The 21,026-nt window shown below is 42.8% G+C and overlaps 1 protein-coding gene across 7 annotated transcripts in view; it reads right to left on the reverse strand.

Moving 5' to 3' along the window:
• ctnnd2a (catenin (cadherin-associated protein), delta 2a) overlaps positions 1-21,026 on the reverse strand; it is a 747,299-nt gene that overhangs the window by 36,631 nt on the left and 689,642 nt on the right. For all 7 annotated transcript variants that reach the window (XM_061922003.1, XM_061922001.1, XM_061922002.1 and 4 more), the window contains exons 20-21: positions 13,825-14,074; positions 9,716-9,800 (exon numbers count right to left, since the gene is read on the reverse strand). In XM_061922003.1, coding sequence (XP_061777987.1) covers positions 9,716-9,800; positions 13,825-14,074 — 335 coding nt within the window. The remainder of the gene's footprint in view (positions 1-9,715; positions 9,801-13,824; positions 14,075-21,026) is intronic.

Here is a 21,026-nt window from a genome sequence, read left to right on the forward strand (position 1 = left end):
GAAAGTAGTGTCGTCCGCAAACTTGAGCAGCTTTACCGACAAAGAGCAGTCTTGCATAAGTGTCCTTAAGTTCAAGATGTTCCAAGAGTCTATGGAGTACAATAGCGATGGTGTCTTCGGTCGATCAGTTCTCCTTGTATGCGAACTGATATGGGTCAAGAGATGGTGGTATTCCCTTTTTAATATGTTTCAATATCAGTCTCTCCATGCATTTGGCAGGTATGGAGGTGAGTGCTAAAGGTCTGTAGTCATTTAGATGTTGGCCTTTTTGGGGATGGAAATTATTGTAGCGGATTTAAAACAGGCAGGGACCCAGGATGTAAACAGTGACAGAATACAAATGGAAACATATACATCCGTCAGTTTGTCCGCGCAGTGCTTAAGCACACGGCCCAGAACGTCATCAGGTCCAGCTGCTTTCCTTGGGTTGATGTTACACAAGGTGAGTCTTACTTCATACGGGCTGAGGACTGTGGCCGTGTCGTCGGAGCAGAGGGGTGGCAGTGCTGAGTCTGTATTTTCCTTGTCAAAGCGGACATAAAAATTATTAATTCCTCAGCTTAGATCGCGCTGCTTTTCACTGAGGAAAAAGTTGTTTTTTTAAAGTTTGTAATTGCTTTGACACCTTCCCACACCTGCCTCGGATCTGAGTTATTTAAGCAATCCTGGAGTTTATTATAATGGTCCAATTTGGCAGAATAGATCCCCTTCCTTAAAGCAGTCCTGGCTCAACGGTAGGTATTTGGATCGCCTGATCTAAATATCATGTCCCCCTCTTTGAGTAACTGTGTCACTTTGTGTGTCATCCAGAGTTTTTTATGTGGTAACACACGGATTGTTTTGAATGATGGAACACAATCTTTGCAGAAGGTAATATAGTTCAGCACAGTTGAGGTGTATTCGTCCAGAGACTCATGCTAAAATATGTCCCAAAGAGTGTGATGAAAACAATCTTGGAGCTGATGGATAGCATCTTCTGGCCATGTTCTTATAGTTTTGTTGGTAATTCCAGAAGTTCTGATTTTGGGTTTGTAACATACGGCAACAGAAGAGAAATGTGGTCTGACATGTCTGGATGAGGATATGCATGGCCTCTGTATGCATTTGCGATGTTTGTATACACTTAATCCAGCATTTTTTCTCCCCTGGTTGCACGTATAACAATCCGATGGTATTTATGAAATACACTTTAGGTCTGCATGATTGAAATCACCCACTGCAATGAGAGCGCTGTCGGGGTGTGTGACAAGGCAATTGATAATGCTGTCATGTACGTGTGGTAGCGCAAGCTTCGCATTAGCATCTGGGGGAATATACACCGCACAGATGTAAACAGCAACAAACTCCCTAGGGAGATAGAATGGTCTGCATTTTAGCAACATAAACTCTACATCTGTGTTGCACAGTTCGTCCTCCCTCACAGTCTGTGTGCACCAGTTGATGTTTATATAGACACACAATCCTCCGCCAATCTTCTTACCGGAGTTTGCGGTTCTGTCGGCTCTGTGGGCGGTGAAGCCGGCTAGTTCAGTAGCTGCATCTGGGATGCTTCTGTCCAACAAAGTTTCCGTAAAAATCAGGCAGCAGCAGTACTGATGAACTCTGGTCGGTACATGTAAAACTTTCGAAATACCCATCCAGAGTCTTTTTTGGCATTAAACATGCACACACGTCGATATGTTGAAAACCAGTGAGTTTTCCAAAACCAGTAAGACATGAGAAAAAACTACTTGCAAAAGTTATAGCTGGTTTATTGTGAGTAATATTATACATTTTCTAGATCTTCTATACCAATTGAAGTTATAGAAGCCCATCTTCTATCCATCCATCTTCTACCGCGTATTCCCTTTTGGGATCACGGGGGGCGCTGGCGCCTATCTCAGAAGCCCTCAGAGAAATTGGAACATCAGAGCTGACAAAACAGTTTAACATCATTTACGACAACGGGAAAATTCCAACAGATATGAAAAAAATATATTTTTATTACTCTGCCAAAGAAACCAGGAGTCACAGACTGTAATCAATATAAATTGCTAAGCCTTATAAGTCATACCACCACAATTCTTCTGAGACTACTGATGGCAAAAGAAGCCTATAAGACACATCAAGAGCTTTCGGCCACGCAATTCGGATTTCTCCCAGACCAGGGCACCAAAAATGCTATATTTACACTTCGTATGGTAATGGTGAGATCAATCGAAGTGCAAACGGATATATACCTGTGTTTTATAGACTATTCCAAAGCATTCGATAAAGTAAAACATAACAGCCTTTTAAAAATCTTTAATGAGCTGGATATTGATGGGAAATACCTGAGGATTATCAGAAATCTGTACTGGGAACAAGAAGCAGCGGGCCAAATAGATGGTGAATGCAGTCAATTCCAAGTTATTCACAGGGGTGTTCCACAAGGTTGTGTACTATCTCCTGATCTGTTTAACATCTACAGTGAAATGATCTTACGCAACATCAATCATCCAGATGGTATTAAAATTGGAGGAATTAATGTTAACAATCTCATATATGCAGATGACACTGTGGCAGAGGCAGACTGAAGAAAAACTACAGAACATCCTGAACACAGTAGGAGCCCACAGTGAAGCAAACGGACTGGCTCTAAACCTCAACAAAACCTCATGACAGTTTCCAAGAAATCACATTTACCTGCATGTAACATCACATGCACCAACAAGAAAATACAACAAGTGGATCAATTCAAATACCTTGGTGTCACAGTATCATCTGATGTGATGATAGGTGTGAAAAATAAATAAACTAAAGGCTTGTCATGTCAAAGGACAGCTTCAACAAAATGAGTCTTAAATTTAAAAATAGAAACATCTCAATTGACACCAAACTTGTGTCTTTGTGTCCAAACCTGAATCCTCAAAACGTATGTATGGTTTGACCTGCTGTGAATGCCAGACTTTAAACAATCAACAACTGAGAAAATTAGAGGCAACTGAAATTTAGTTCTTCTGAAAAATACTCTGCATGTCATGGTCTGAAAAGCAAAGTAATGAAGAGGTATTGGCGAAGTCTAAAACAAGAAGATCTCTAGTTGCAACGATTCAAAATAGGCAGTTGAAATTCCTCGAACATCTAATTAGAAAAGACAGCTTAGAAAATCTGATGTTAACAGGAAAACTAGTAGGAAAGAAAGCGCTAGGTCGACAATGAGCAATATATATCCACAACCTAAGAAATGTTATCGGAAATATCAATAATGTAGAACTCATACATAGAGCGGACGACAAAGAGGACTGGAGAGCCATGATCATCGATGACTGCAAACATGTCTGATACCCCATGATGATGATTATATGTTTTACTGTTAATAAACAGTTACCAGTAAAAATAGTTTTAGCACAAATGTTTTCGCGACGCGTAGCAAGCTAGTCCAGTTGCTTGCGCATCAATTAAGTGCCCAAAAAAAGAATCCCACATTTTTGTGACTTAAGTCTTCCTGCCGTTTTTAATTGGCTACAACTGCAAAACAATCCAAAATGTGTTTTGTGTTAATATTTTTGGGTGTCGGTTACTGATTAAATTGATTTACATTATTTCTAGTGGGAATAAGAACAATTTAACGATTAGGGATGAGCACTGACACCTGTTTCCCTAATGGCACCTGTGCCAACGTAAACGGTAGTAACCTGACCGAAAAAAGAAACATCAGTGCCTTATTTTGGTTCTGAATAAACACAGACGCCGCTACCTGCAGCAAGTGTATGGAGGTGATTTTGTCTTGTAAGTCATGTAGCGCCACGACAGAAGCACAAATGTACATAGAATCTAAAATGCTTTTTAAAATGTATTACCAAATTCAACATGCCATCGACAGGCCTCATAACGTCTTTAGCCCCGCAGTGCTAGGTTAGCCTGTAACCACAACAACACAACACTGAAAAAAGTGAAATCCAAGTAAGATTAAATATCTCAAATACGGGCGATATTTGCTTACTTTCTGTCCATAAGATAATTCTTCTCACTAAGCAGATTTTATGTTAGAGTGTGTTACTTGTTTTAAGGGTTTTGGTCCTAAATTATCTAAGTAAGACATTACAGCTTTATGCTGAGATTTGATGACCAATATTGAGTAAAACATGCTTGAAACTAGAATATCAACAGTTGCAAAGCTGTGTCATCAACACTCACAAGTATAAAACTCATTTTTTAAAGTAATAGTTTCTTGCTTCAAGCATGAAAAAAAAACGCATATCACTATGTCAAGATAATGGCACCAGCATTTACTTCATTTAGACATATTTTTCAACATATTGAGCAAAAAGGTCTAATTTTTTATTCTACCAAGAAAAGTGCACTTGCTATTAGTGAGAATATACTTATTTGAAGGTATTTTTGGGTTCATTGAGGTGAGCTAATTTTACTAGTTTTGGAAAGTGTTGACAAGCCAAATTTTCTTGTTTTATTGGCAGATAAGTTTGCTTAGTTCAAGTAAAATACCCCTCATTATTGTATTTTTTTTTTCTTGTTTTTATACACTGACTTTTTACTGTGTGTACACTGCAAAAGCTGAAATCTAAGTAAGAAGAAATATCTCAAATAAGGGTGATATTTGCTTACTTTCTGTCTGATAAGATAATTCTTCTCACTAAACAGATTTTATGCTAGAGTGTTTTACTTGTTTTAAGGGTTTTGGTCCTAAATGATCTCAGTAAGATATTACAGCTTGTTGCTGAGATTTGATGACCTATATTGAGCAAAACATGCTTGAAACTAGAATATCAACTGATGCAAAGCTGTGTCATCAACACTAAGAAGTAATAATTTCTTACTTCAAGCATGAAAAAAAAACTCAATATAATGGGCCTGGCATTTACTTCATTTAAGATTATTTTTCAACATTTTGAGCAAACAGGTCTCATTTGTTTTTTCTACCAAGAAAAGTGCACTTATTATTAGTGAGTATATACTTATTTGAAGGTATTTTTGGGTTCATTGAGGTGAGCTAATTTTACTAGTTTTGGAAAGTCTTGACAGGCCAAATTTTCTTGTTCTATTGGCAGATAAGTTTGCTTAGTTCAAGTAAAATACGCCTCATTTTTTAATTTTTTTTTTCTTATTTTTGAACAATGACTTTTTGCAGTGGCACAGTATGCACTTCCTCATGATGCCTCAGTATGCATGAGTATGGCGAGCAAGATTGCATTCACAAAACCCTGAATTTTGAGCAACATACTCAAGTAAGTTGTTTTTCATGTTCGCTGTGTTTTGTATTGCTACAAAAATTGTGACAGTTAATTTTAGATTTTCTTATTTTTTAACAAATTAGTCGGACAGGGGTTAGTGCATATGCCTCACAATACGAGGGTCCGGAGTAGTCCTGGATTCACTCCCGGGCTCGGGATGTTTCTGTGTGGAGTTTTCATGTTCTACCCATGACTGCGTGGGTTCCCTCCGGGTACTCCGGCTTCCTCCCACCTCCAAAGACATGCACCTGGGGATAGGTTGATTGGCAACACTAAATGTTGTCTGTCTATCTGTTTTGGCCCTGTAATGAGGTGGCGACTTGTCCGGGGTGTACGCCTTCTGCCCGAATGCGATGTTTGTAAGCGTGCGCGTCCCTGACACATTAAAATCTGAAAAGAAGCAGTAAGAAATAAGAAGGGGAAAAAAGCGGAAAATTGGGGATTGTGTTTGTTTATTTCAAATACATTTTGAACATAAATTAACATACATGTTAATTCTAACAGTACCATACCATAGCACCATCAAAGGAGTTGAACACAAATTTGTAAGGATAATAATTATAAAAGAAATAGAAAGAAATACAATTTTTCTGTGGGTCCCAGAGACTAACTATATCACTGGTTAATTTATATAATTGAAGTATATCAATTAGTATTTTGTTAAATTTTGCTGCTTAGTGGCCTCGTGGTTAGAGTGTCCGTCATGAGATCGGTAGGTCATGAGTTCAAACCCCGGCCGAGTAATATCTAAGACTATAAAAAAGGGGCCCATTACCTCCCTGCTTGGCACTCAGCATCAAGGGTTGGAATTGGGGGTTAAATTAAAAAATGATTCCCAGGCGCGGCCACCGCTGCTGCTCACTGCTCCCCTCACCTCCCAGGGGGTGAGGGTGATGGATCAAATGCAGAGGATAATCTCAGCACACCTAGTGTGTGTGTGTGACAATCATTGGTACTTCAACGCAAACTTTTTAACTTTAATTTGAATGTTACAAAATTCCATAAAAATAAAGATGCATTATTTTGTTTATTTTTGAAACAAAAATGTGCATATTTTGCATTTATATCGTAGCGGTTCGGGCATTTTTAGCACCGGAACTTTTTTTTTTTTACAATCTTACCAATGTGTTAAAATGTAAAACATATATATCTTTACTAATAATTAAGAACAGAAACAGTGGTGCCACTTTACTCCAATTATTAGATTGAATTCCAAATTGGAACAAATTGAAGGTTGGACTAAAATGGATTATGTTGAGAAGAAAACAAACCTTGGGGTTATTATTGAAAATCGGCAATGATTCTTTTAATACAGTCTTGTTGTGCGAATCATGAGAAGTATTATCGTCTTGTTTTGCCGTATTGGTGTGCCTAATGAAATGTAGATTAGCTGTGTATTGGTAAAGGACACCTTCCTGGAATGAGCGAGGTACATATTCAGAACACTGAACCGCAGCAGGCAAACTTTGCGGAAAATAACTGCACATTGATCAACGACAAATGAAAGCAACACAACTTTCATTATTTCAAATCAAGGTGTAAGTGTGTGCGGGTATTTTTCATTTGCAATAACCAGAAGTGGAGGTGGAGAAAACGTGCTTTCATGTCTGTTGTTGCACTCACACACATTCCTCCTCCATTGTGTTAAATATCTTACCTGTGTGATGAACAAATAGAAGCTGTATTAACGGAAAACAAGTTTCCTGGTAGCCAACATCATTACTGACATTCAGTCTCAATGTGCACAGAGAAGTCAGCTTTTGTGCGCGTGATAAAAAAAGAGCCCACACATAATAGGCTGGAAACACAAAAAGCAAAGAGTTATAGATTTTTCTCTCTTTAATGTTGGGGTCAAACAGAGAAGCCATTCATCTTTACTTTGGTCCTGGTTATGACTGACTGACAGCAATGTGTACACAACCCTCAGCTCAGATAAGCGCACACACACACACACACACACACACACACACACACACACACACACACACACACACACACACACACACACACACACACACACACACACACACACAAACACACACACACACACACACACTGTTTTTGCTTATTGGTTGGACTGACAGCTAGCAGAAACAGCAAGATAGTTTTTTGTTTGTTTGTTTTTTTTTGTCCTGTCCAGCAACTCAGACAAACTTGAATTACAAAAGAAAGCAGATACAGGGAGGAGAAGAAAGAAAAGCAAACTGTATTAACCTTGTAGATTGTTATAGTAACAATAGGTTAATCTTAGTCAGTGTTCCCTGTTTTACCTAGTTTCCCCTTGGGAAACAATGACCAGCGACAGGAACCCCAGCGCCAGGCCTACGGCAGGCCATAGACAGACTTGCCCAGAAGAGGACAAGGCACGGGGAAAGCAGGGGACAGCCAGCCCACAAGCCAGCGAAAGACCACGCTCCTCCCAGTCAGAAAGATTGGACGCCCTGCCCCAAAGGGCCCAGAGACTCCCAAAAGCCGGATAGAAAGACGGCCCCCACCCCACCAGCAACCGGGCCCCTACGAGCCCAACTCCCAAAAAAGAGCATGAGGGGATCGCCCCTGGCCGCCCAGCACTGGGCCATGTTAGCCACCCGCCCCACCTGCAGGGACCCGAATGATGGAGAGGGAACATCCAGCGACTGCCCTGGCGGCTCCTCCCTCTGAGTGAAATAAAAAAAATTAATTCATCCATCCATCCATCCATTTTCTACCGCTTATTCCCTTTTGGGGTCGCGGGGGGCGCTGGCGCCTATCTCAGCTACAATCGGGCGGAAGGCGGGGTACACCCTGGACAAGTCGCCACCTCATCGCAGGGCCAACACAGATAGACAGACAACATTCACACTCACATTCACACACTAGGGACCATTTAGTGTTGCCAATCAACCTATCCCCAGGTGCATGTCTTTGGAGGTGGGAGGAAGCCGGAGTACCCGGAGGGAACCCACGCATTCACGGGGAGAACATGCAAACTCCACACAGAAAGATCCCGAGCCTGGATTTGAACCCAAGACTGCAGGACCTTCGTATTGTGAGGCAGACGCACTAACCCCTCTGCCACCGTGAAAAATTAATTCAAATAAAATAAAATAAAAACGAAATCACAGACACGCTGACACTCAATGTCACTACCCCAGCAGCTGGCTGACTTGCAGAACTGTAGGATATTCTCGCGGGCCGAGTTTTATATGAATGGCTCTGGACAGCGTTGTGTGCAGAGCTGAAGGTATCTACCAATAACGGTGTGGTATGTGGCTCTCGAGGGCTGAACATTGACGTCACTTGCGTGATGCAAGCAGAGAAATGCTTTGCCGCTTTTCCACTAGACCCGCACACACTCTTCCTCACTCGCTCGGCCACCTGCTCTCTCTCTCTCTCTCTCTCTCTCTCTCTCACTCTCTCTCTCTCTCTCTTACTCTGTCACAGTGTGTGTCCCTCTCTCGCTCCCTCCCCGGACGCAGCTGTAAACGGTCCAGGCCGAGGAGACCAGCGGTCCGATAGCTTCCGAAGCACTCCGTCGAAGGACCGAGTGACAGTACAAAACTGTGGTGCACTGGACCCCAGTTCTGATACTCCGACAGAGAATCGCTGGGCGAATCGGACGTGTGACACGTTAGTCGCCCACTCTGGGCGACTTGTGCTGCCGTAGCTGTAAACTCCACGGGTAGCACCACCCCCATATTGGTTGGCTCCAAACACAGATTATATTTGTTATTTGCCTCCAAAATGGCTCTTTCAACGTTCTGGGTTGCCTACCTCTGCGTTAGTGGAAAAGCGGAAAATGAGTGAAAGCGACAGAAAGGTCGCCATGGAGACAAGGGTTTTCTTACGTGCCTGGCTGCAGTCACACTGCGACACCTGTCCGTCAGTAATAAAGTCCCTGATAACCTGGAACAATACAAACCGTTATTTTTTTTTTTTTATTGTTTAATTTGCATTGCTACGTATATTTCTATATGACGCCGGATAACACTTTTGCACTCGCTATCCCGGTACTTTCCTGGCTATTATCCGCCGTGGGAGATGCAATATTTCTTTTGTTGAGCACAGGGGCACCCGACGTGTCTTATTTGCACAGAGAAAGTTGCGGTGCACAATGGATACAATTTGAAACTAGACATGCTGAGGAGTATGCAACATTTTTTTTTAAGGAATCTTTTCTTGCGGCCCAGCCTCACCCAGACTCTGCATCCAGTGGCCCCCAGGTAAATTGAGTTTGAGACCCCTGCTTTAGGCTCTTCTTGTTGACTTTGACTAAACTGGTATTGTATGCTAAAACGTTGGTGCAAGTCTGGGTTATTTTGCAGCCGTAGTCCATTATAAAAAGTCACCAACGTGTGTTTTATCGTACTAAAGCCAGGACATTTTTGCCTAAAACCAAATCACATTAAAATGAAAGCCAAGGTCCTGCTGTCTTAAAAAAAATCGCTGCACTGGCTGATTAATGTGTGCATGAGAATATAAATGAAGGATGCAATAATGCAGCATTGGTGGCATATTCTTACCTTCTTGTAGAGGGAGCGCAGGTCTCTGTATTGCCACATGCTGCTGAGAACCTGAGAGGCCGCCTTCACCACCTTGGCCGAGTGTCTGAGAGGAGACAGAGAATAAGTTACATCTCCACTTCACCATTCCTTCTGATATGAAATGTTATTCTGACTTCCTTGCTAAGAAATGGAGGTCAATGCATTTTCATGCCCAAGAGGGTCTTTGCTCTTTTCCGCTGAAGATGGGCTCCCATCAGAGTTTAGCCACCTGCCCATTGGCCTTTCGGTGAGAGTGTCCGCCCAGAGATCGGTAGGTCATGAGTTCAAACCCGTCCGAGTCAAACCAAAGACTACAAAAATTTGACCCATTACCTCCCTGCTTGGCACTCAGCATCAAGGGTTGGAATTGGGGTTAAATCCCCAAAAATGATTCCCAGGCTCGACCACCGCTGCTGCTCACTGCTCCTCTCACCTCCCAGGGGGTGAACAAGGGGATGGGTCAAATGCTGAGGACAAATTTCATCACAACTAGTGTGTGTGTGTGTGACAATAATCGTTGCTACTATAACTTTAACTTTAAGAAGTCCCTAAATATCCCTCTTCAGGTGGTGTGCATCTTGACACTCTTCAGCCCAATTTCATCAAACATCAAGTGTTTTAGGGTGCTTGAACACCAGTAACACGTTACTGTAATGCCGTTATTTTTAGTGGTAACTAGTAGCCTAATGCGTTATTTTTTATATTCAGTAACTCAGTTACCATTACTACATGATGTGTTACTGCGTTATTGTACGTTATTTTTCATATAGTATCGGCCAGAAACTGAGAAGATCTGAGTGTTTTATTGCTGCAGTTTCGTCCTCCTGAATGTTCCTGTGTCAAAAGGAAGAGGCGCACAGTGCGCTGTGTGAGTGTGTGGGGGGCCCGGGGGGCATGTCTGTGTTTACTAACAAGACATCATGGCAGAGCCGAAGCCGAGTTTCTTAACATGGAGATATTCTCACTACTTTTCTTTTGTCAAGCACAAATAAAAGAACATTTTAGTTAAATGTACAAACCCCATTTCCATATGAGTAGGGAAATTGTGTTATATATACATATACATCTATGCATACATACATCTATGCATAAATACATCTCATATATATATATATATGTATATATATATACAGTACATATACATGTATACATAAGCATTTACATATATAAAAATACATATATATGTAGACATATACATATATCCGTATACATATATCCGTATACATATACAGTTATGTGTATATACATACATATATATACATACATACATGTACATATATATAGATATACATATATACATGTATTCATATATACATAGATATACATGGACATATACATATATATATATATATATATATATATATATGTATATGCACGCACACACACACACATATACATATATATATATATATATATATATATGTCCATACACACACGCACGCACATAAATATACATGTATATTTATATGTGCACATACATTATGTATATATTTACATATAACATATCTGTTATATGTGCATTCAATGTTAAATGGTTTCTTAAATTGTATCTATATATATATATATATATATATATATATATATATATATATATATATATATATATATATATATTAGGGCTGGGCAACGATTAAAAATTTTAATCGAAGTTAATCGCACTATTTCTCTGATTAATCGCGTTTAACTGCATTGTATACGCAAAGCCCAATAATGAATTCAAAAGTAGTGTGTAGTGCACCTTTATTGGAATATTCTCCCACATGAACAAAAGCGCCAAAACATTTGTTGTGCAAACACAATTTAAATCAGTCCTTGTTAAACAGTAGCAGTTAAATAGCATATTTTATGAAAATCAACTCAAAAAATGTAAATACAAACATTTAAGCTTATTTCCACTGCCAGAGTATTTAAGTTATCCTGTTTGTTATGGAAAATAAATATAATCTACATACAAATCTCTGAGCCACAATCATAACATCTGAACAGGCAATTTCTGAGGTAACAGCAGAAACATTTTTTTTATCAGGGTCTTATGTTTAAAAAACCTATATTATAGGTAGTGGGCTGTTTTAGGGAATTTTGTATCAAATTATCCGTAGTAGCAATATTAATAATGTAGTGTTTATTCTGCGTAGTGCACTTAAAATATTTATGACCATATCTAGGAATTGATATGATGGGAATTTTCCGATTGTTTGCTTGGTGCTTTGATAAACTGAACGCATATACATGGTACTATTTGTGATGTTATGAGCCAGGGAAAAAAAGAACTACCATACCCCGCATGCAACTGGAGTGACGAGCATGCGCGGTAGCCCGGTAGAGGTTGTGTCGCCATGACGGCATCTTGTATGTTGTGATATGCACGCTCTGAAAGCAAACATTAAGAACTCAGCCAACACTCCTCGTCTGCATTATTCATAAATAGACAGACAACACATATACTCCGCTACTTCACAGGCCGCTGGATGTAGCCGGCAAAGTATTCCCATGCTAGCTAGCCGGTCTAGCAAGCACGCGTCATTCAGTCCAAAACGGCCCGATCTATCCACATTCAGAATTGTCTGGCGGTCGTAAGTGATCCCAGAGTGACCACGCTGTAAGCCAGCCATGAAATTTGCAGAATTGTCCGGTATTTTTGCCAAATGTTCCATCTTTACCAAGAGCCCCTCGACGCCGAAGTACAATCGGGAGATGCCATCTTGTTAAGAAAAGGCGTTAACAAAATAAAAGCATGTAAACAACATACGCAAATGTGCGATAAAATAATTGTCGGCGTTAATAGATTGATGAGTTAACGCGTAATTAACGCATTAATTTGCCCACCCCTAATATATATATATATATTTATATATATAGGGTTAGGGTTAGGGTTAGGGTTAGGGTTATACATATATATATATATATATATATATATATATATATATATATATATATATATATATATATATATATATATATATATATCCATCCATTCATCCATTTCCTACCACTTATTCGCTTTGGGGTCGCGGGGGGCGCTGGTGGTTATCTCAGCTACAATCAGGCGGAAGGCGGTCTACACCCAAACAAGTTGCCGCCTCATCGCAGGGCCAACACAGATAGACAGACAACATTCACACTCACATTCACACACTAGGGACCATTTAGTGTTGCCAATCAACCTATCCCCTGGTGCATGTTTTTGGAAGAGGGAGGAAGCCGGAGTACCCGGAGGGAACCCACAAATTCACGGGGAGGACATGCAAACTCCACACAGAAAGATCCTTAGGCCGGGATTGAACCATATATATATATATATATATATATATATATATATATATATATATATATATATATATATATATACATATATATATATATGTATGTATGTATGTATGTATGAATGTATGTATGTATATATATATATATATATATATATATATATATATATATATATTTTTTTTTTTTTTTTTTTTTTTTTTTGGGTGACTGAAGTATGAGAAAGCGAGGCGTTAAAATAGGATAAGGAGCATTTTTCTCAGTGCACCATTCTTAGAGGCGAACTATTAGCAGCTGATGACACTCGCTGAAGAGAAATTTGCACATTTCCTCCAGCCAGCGACACATCCTTCTCTGTAATGACGCCTTACAGCACAGTTCCATGAATAGACTCTCTTTCACTTTCCTTAACAATAACTCAATGTTTGACCTCTGCTTGATGTCACCTATGGCAACACCCTGGCTTGCTGGTTGCCATAGTAGCAAGGAAGAACTGACGCATCTTCCTTATTGGTTATGTTTGTGGATGAATGGTTGAAGACAATAGTGATGGTTTATGAATGATGGTGTGTGTGGTCACAACTGATACTACAGGTTTAAAGAAACAGCGTGCTGTCTGAGTAATAGGAAAGAGCAGAACAAAACCACAGGGTCACTTTGTTAGCCTGTCATCACCAAAAGGCTAATCAAGTGTAATCATGCTTTCTTTTATCTTGTCAAACACCATGCTCCTGTTGGTCTCAAGGGTTTTGAAAAACACCAAATACCAGGGTGACCTTTGCATCGAAGCGCATTAATATTGATGAAGAGTTTAAGTCAACACTCACTTGTCTCCTTTACTCCGGGCGATGCCGATCAGTTTTTCGATACCACCGGCGTCGCGCAGGGCTTTGGCGTTCTCCATGTTCTTGGTGATTACTTCATGTAGCGCGCAGCAGATGGCGGTGACAGTGTCGTCAGACATGGCTTTGCTGGGTGAGCCTGTAGTAGCAGGGGTGGCACTGCTGGTGGCATTGTTGTTACTGCTACTGCTGCTGCCTGGTAACCGATGGATCAGATCTCTCATGGCGTATTTACCTGGAAAAATTAAGAATAAAGAGTTTTTAGTTTAGTTTTATTTTTCATCAAATCAAACTTTATTTATGGAGCATCTTTCATACATACGGAATGCAGCACAAAGGGCTTTATTTTGAAAAACATTTTTTAATAACAGTCCCCCTGCAATTTCAAACAGTAAACACCCACCCACATAGAGTACAAATAAAGTAAACATATATGTGAAGTTAAAAATAAGAGTATATGATAAAATAAATACAATTAATATTACAATGCAATAAAATGTGTACAATTTGTAAATATTAAATACACGAATTATTAAGTTAAAAGAGTAATGAAAATAATGCATATTAAATGAAAGGTAATCAAAACTGGATAAAAATTGACATAAAGAAAATAAAATAATACAAATGTCAACTTGTGGGAGGACAACTTGTTAAAATAACAAACAATTAACTTAGTGGAGATCACTTTTCATGTTGTGTTCACGTGAATCTACCTACATCAAATTTGAAACTTTTATGGAATTGTGATTTTTTTTACATTTACGCTATAAATGTATATGTATATATACATATATATAAACATACTATATATATATATATATATATATATATATATATATATATATATATATATATATATATATATATATATACAAACACCATTTCCATATGAGTTGGGAAATTGTGTTAGATGTAAATATAAACGGAATTCATTGATTTGCAAATCCTTTTTAACCCGTATTCAGTTGAATGCACTACAAAGACAAGATATTTGATGATCAAACTCATAAACTGTATTTTTTTTTGTGCAGATAATAATTTACTTAGAACTTCATGGCTGCAACACTTGCCAAAGTAGTTGGAAAAGGGCATGTTCACCACTGTGTTACATCACCTTTTCTTTTAACAACACTCAACAAACGTTTGGGAACTGAGGAAACTAATTGTTGAAGCTTTGAAAGTGGAATTCTTTCCCATTCTTGTTTTATATAGAACTTCAGTCGTTCAACAGTCCGGGGTCTCTGCTGTCGTATTTTACGCTTCATAATGCACCACACATTTTAGATTGGAGACAGACAGGTCTGGACTGCAGGCGGGCCAGGAAAGTAGCCGCACTCTTTTTTTTACGAAGCCACGCCGTTGTAACACATGCTGAATGTGGCTTGGGATTGTCTTGTTGAAATAAGCGGGGGCATGCATGAAAAAGACTCCGCTTAAATGGCAGCATATGTTGTTCTAAAACCTTTATGTAATTTTCAGCATTAATGGTGCCTTCACAAATGTGTAAGTTACCCATGCCTTGGGCACTAATGCACCCCCATACCATCCCAGATGCTGGCTTTTGAACGTCGATAACAGTCTGGATGCCTCGCTTCCCCTTTGGTCCGGATGACACGATGTCGAATATTTCCCCAAAAAATTTGAAATGTGGACTCGTCAAACCACAGAACCATTTTCCACTTTGCATCAGTCCATCTTAGTTGACCTCGGCCCTGAGAAGCCGGCGAGGTTTCTGGATGTTGTTGATGAACGGCTTTCACTTTGCATAGTAGAACTTTAACTTGCACTTACAGATGTAGCGACAAACTGTATTTAGTGACAGTGGTTTTCTGAAGTGTTCCTGAGCCCATGTGGTGATATCCTTTAGAGATTGATGTCGGTTTTTATACAGTGCCGTCTGAGGGATCAAAGTTCATGGTCATTCAATGTTGGTTTCCGGCAATGCCGCTTACGTGGAGTGATTTCTCCAGATTCTCTGAACCTTTTGATGATATTATGGACCGTAGGTATTGAAATCCCTAAATTTCTTGCAATTGCACTTTGAGAAACGTTTTTCTTAAACTGTTTGACTATTTGCTCACGCAGTTGCGGACAAAGGGGTGTACCTTGTCCCATCCTTTCTTGTGAAAGACTGAGCATTTTTTGGGAAGCTATTTTTATACCCAATCATGGCACCCACCTGTTCCCAATTAGCCTGCACACCTGTGGGATGTTCCAAATAAGTGTTTGATGAGCATTCCTCAACTTTATCAGTATTTATTGCCACCTTTCCCAACTTCTTTGTCACAAGGATTATTTGATTTGATTATTTAATGTTTATAAGTTTGAACATCAAATATGTTGTCTTTGTAGCATATATAACTGAATATGGGTTGAAAATGATTTGCAAATCATTGTATTCCGTTTATATTTACATCTAACTCCTCTCTGAGCTGCCACCTTATCGTGGTAGAGGAGTTTGCGTGTCCCAATGATCCTAGGAGCTGTGTTGTCCGGGAGCTTTATACCCCCTGGTAGGGTCTCCCAAGGCAAACAGGTTCTAGGTGAGGGATCAGACAAAGAGCAGCTCGAAGACCTCTATGAAGAAGAGAACCCATGGACCCAGATTTCCCTCGCCCGGACGCGGGTCACCGGGGCCCCCCTCTGGAGCCAGGCCCGGAGGTGGGGCACAATGGCGAGCGCCTGGTGGCCGGGCCTGTTCCCATGGGGCCCGGCCGGGCACAGCCCGAAAAGGCAACATGGGTCACCCCTCCAATGGGCTCACCACCCATAGCAGGGGCCATAGAGGTCGGGTGCAATGTGAGCTGGGCGGCAGCCAAGGCAGGGCACTTGGCGGTCCGATCGTCGGCTACAGAAGCTAGCTCTTGGGACGTGGAACGTCACCTCAGTGGGGGGGAAATAGCCTGAGCTAGTGCGCGAAGTGGAGAAGTTCCGGCTGGATATAGTCGGACTCACTTCGACGCACAGCAAGGGCTCTGGAACCACTTCTCTCGAGAGGGACTGGACCATCTTCCACTCTGGCGTTGCCGACAGTGAGAGGCGACGGGCTGGGGTGGCAATTCTGGTTTCCCCCCGGCTTAAAGCCTACACGTTGGAGTTCAACCCAGTGGACGAAAGGGTAGCCTCCCTCCGCCTTCGGGTGGGGGGACGGGTCCTGACTGTTGTTTGTGCTTACGCACCAAACAGCAGTTCAGAGTACCCACCCTTTTTAGGTACACTCGAGGGAGTACTGGAAAGTGCTCCCCCGGGTGATTCCCTTGTCCTACTGGAGGACTTCAACGCTCATGTTGGCAACGTCAATGAAACCTGGAGAGGCGTGATTTGGAAGAATGGCCGCCCGGATCTGAAACCAAGTGGTGTTTTGTTATTGGACTTTTGTGCTCGTCACAATTTGTCCATTACAAACACCATGTTCAAACATAAGGGTGTCCATATGTGCACTTGGCACCAGGACACCCTAGGCCGCGGTTCCATGATCGACTTTGTAGTTGTGTCATCGGATTTGCGGCCTTATGTTTTGGACACTCGGGTGAAGAGAGGGGCGGAGCTTTCTACCGATCACCACCTGGTGGTGAGTGGGCTGCGATGGTGGGGGAGGATGCTGGACCGACCTGGCAGGCCCAAACGCATTGTGAGGGTCTGCCGGGAACGTCTGGCAGAGTCTCCTGTCAGAGAAAGTTTCAATTCCCACCTCCGGGAGAACTTCGAACATGTCACGAGGGAGGTGCTGGACATTGAGTCCGAGTGGACCATGTTCCGCACCTCTATTGTCGAGGCGGCTGATCGGAGCTGTGGCCGCAAGGTAGTTGGTGCCTGTCGGGGCGGCAATCCTAAAATCCCTTGGTGGACACCATCGGTGAGGGATGCCGTCAAGCTGAAGAAGGAGTCCTATCGGGTCTTTTTGGCTCATAGGACTCCGGAGGCAGTGGACAGGTACCGACAGGCCAAGCGGTGTGCGGCTTCAGCGGTCGCTGAGGCAAAAACTCGGACATGGGAGGAGATCGGGGAAGCCATGGAAAATGACTTCCGGGTGGCTTCGAAGCGATTCTGGACCACCGTCCGCCGCCTCAGGAAGGGGAGGCAGTGCACTATCAACACCGTGTATGGTACGGATGGTGTTCTGCTGACCTCAACTGCGGATGTTGTGGATAGGTGGAAGGAATACTTCGAAGACCTCCTCAATCCCACCAACACGTCTTCCTATGAAAAAGCAGTGCCTGGGGATTCTGTGGTGGACTCTCCTATTTCTGGGGCTGAGGTCGCTGAGGTAGTTAAAAAGCTCCTCGGTGGCAAGGCCCCGGGGGTGGACGAGACCCGCCCGGAGTTCCTTAAGACTCTGGATGCTGTGGGGTTGTCTTGGTTGACAAGACTCTGCAGCATCGCGTGGACATCGGGGGTGGTACCTCTGGATTGGCAGACCGGGGTGGTGGTTCCTCTCTTTAAGAAGGGGGACCGGAGGGTGTGTTCCAACTATCGTGGGATCACACTCCTCAGCCTTCCCAGTAAGGTTTATTCAGGTGCACTGGAGAGGAGGCTACGCCGGATAGTCGAACCTCGGATTCAGGAGGAACAGTGTGGTTTTCGTCCTGGTCGTGGAACTGTGGACCAGCTCTATACTCTCGGCAGGGTTCTTGAGGGTGCATGGGAGTTTGCCCAACCAGTCTACATGTGCTTTGTGGACTTGGAGAAGGCATTCGACCGCGTCCCTCGGGAAGTCCTGTGGGGAGTGCTCAGAGAGTATGGGGTATCGGACTGTCTTATTGTGGCAGTCCGCTCCCTGTACGATCAGTGCCAGAGCTTGGTCCGCATTGCCGGCAGTAAGTCGAACACATTTCCAGTGAGGGTTGGACTCCGCCAAGGCTGTCCTTTGTCACCGATTCTGTTCATAACTTTTATGGACAGAATTTCTAGGCGCAGTCAAGGCGTTGAGGGGTTCCGGTTTGGTGACCGCAGGATTAGGTCTCTGCTTTTTGCAGATGATGTGGTCCTGATGGCTTCATCTGCCCGGGATCTTCAGCTCTCACTGGATCAGTTTGCAGCCGAGTGTGAAGCGACCGGAATGAGAATCAGCACCTCCAAGTCCGAGTCCATGGTTCTCGCCCGGAAAAGGGTGGAGTGCCATCTCCGGGTTGGGGAGGAGACCCTGCCCCATGTGGAGGAGTTCAGGTACCTAGGAGTCTTGTTCATGAGTGAGGGAAGAGTGGATCGTGAGATCGACAGGCGGATCGGTGCGGCGTCTTCAGTAATGCGGACGTTGTACCGATCCGTTGTGGTGAAGAAGGAGCTGAGCCGGAAGGCAAAGCTCTCAATTTACCGGTCGATCTACGTTCCCATCGTCACCTATGGTCATGAGCTTTGGGTCATGACCGAAAGGATAAGATCACGGGTACAAGCGGCCGAAATGAGTTTCCTGCGCCGTGTGGCGAGGCTCTCCCTTAGAGATAGGGTGAGAAGCTCTGCCATCCGGGAGGGACTCAAAGTAAAGCCGCTGCTCCTCCACATCGAGAGGAGCCAGATGAGGTGGTTCGGGCATCTGGTCAGGATGCCACCCGAACGCCTCCCTAGGGAGGTGTTTAGGGCACGTCCAACCGGTAGGAGGTCACGGGGAAGACCCAGGACACGTTGGGAAGACTATGTCTCCCGGCTGGCCTGGGAACGCCTCGGGATCCCCTGGGAAGAGTTAGACGAAGTGGCTGGGGAAAGGGAAGTCTGGATTTCCCTGCTTAGGCTGTTGCCCCCGCGACCTGACCTTGGATAAGCGGAAGAAGATGGATGGATGGATGGACAATTTCCTAACTCATATGGAAACGGGGTTTGTATATACAGTATAGTCCCATGGGAAGACCGCCTGGAAGAAGCCTTTGAGAGGAAGCTCTCCAAGTACGCGGGACTGGTCAGTGACTGTCAGCAGGCTGGCTGGAGAGTGAGGTGTCTCCCAGTTGAGGTTGGATGCAGGGGTTTTGCAGCCCACTCCTTGACCAGAGCCTTCAGCACTTTGGGCATCGAGAGAGAGAAGGAGGAGAGCCATCCGCAGTACCACCGATGCGGCAGAGAGGGCCTCAAGATGGCTGTGGCTCAAAAGGGGAGAGCCATGGAGTCATGGTAGCTAGCTAGCCATCTGGACATAAGCTGGGGTCTGATCAGCCCCGGCTGGGTCACCTGGAGGAGGGTGTATGATGTTGAAAGACCCGAAACACCCGATGATTCCAGGCACATCACTGAAGATGTGTCCAGATGCATCAGTAGATGTATGTACACAGCGAATACCCTGAGTTATCAGTGACAGCCAGGAAAGACTGGATGACAACCATGAAGAGTGTGGTGACTACTGGAGAGTCAGTGACAGCTCGGAGAGACGGCAACCGGGGCAGAACGGGCTGGCAACCCAATCTGTGTCCTCTGAGAGGAGGACTCCCAACAAAGCTACGATGGACTTAATGGAAAAATACCCCCAGGGGTGCCCGAGAGGGGGGGAGGATGATTACCCCGGTCGGACGGACACAACGCCAACAGACCCAAGCAATGGACAAACGACTATGAGCATGCAGTGTACATGCGGTAAAGTCTGCAAGAACATCCACGGCCTAAAGATCCACCGAGCGAGGATGATGTGCCTGTTGGGAGAAGAAGCAACACATCGCACAGGTGTCCAACCTGGTGAGACGCAGGAGGGGCCAGGCCCGGAGTCACCCCATAGTGCCCGGAACCTCCAAGTGTTGGAAACTAATCCCTTGAGCATCAAATCTGACAGGAGACGGATCAAATGGCCAGCAGCTAGCATGACCTAAATAAATACATATATATATATATATATATATATATATATATATATATATATATATATATATATATATATATATATATATTGCATGATTTCAGTTATTTCCAGTATTCATTTTGCATCAAGGCAAACAAAGAATTGCCCAACGTACGAGTTTAAACGGAAATTGTACTTGATTTCTATCCTAATGTGAGACAGAACACACCCGTATTTCCCTTTTCTGTGCAATCTAAATAGTGAAACAATGCTCCCAAGAAGCGTTAAACAATGCAGGTAAAGAGCATATGATCCATTCCAATTATACAGCCCTCTAAAAACCCTTCAAAAGCATCCAACACCATTTTATATACCGTATTTTTCGGAATACGAGGCGCACTTAAATTCCTTCCATTTTCATAAAAATCTA

This window comes from Nerophis ophidion, linkage group LG15 (genome assembly GCF_033978795.1).
Source record: "Nerophis ophidion isolate RoL-2023_Sa linkage group LG15, RoL_Noph_v1.0, whole genome shotgun sequence".
In the NCBI taxonomy this organism is placed as follows: Eukaryota; Metazoa; Chordata; class Actinopteri; order Syngnathiformes; family Syngnathidae; genus Nerophis; species Nerophis ophidion.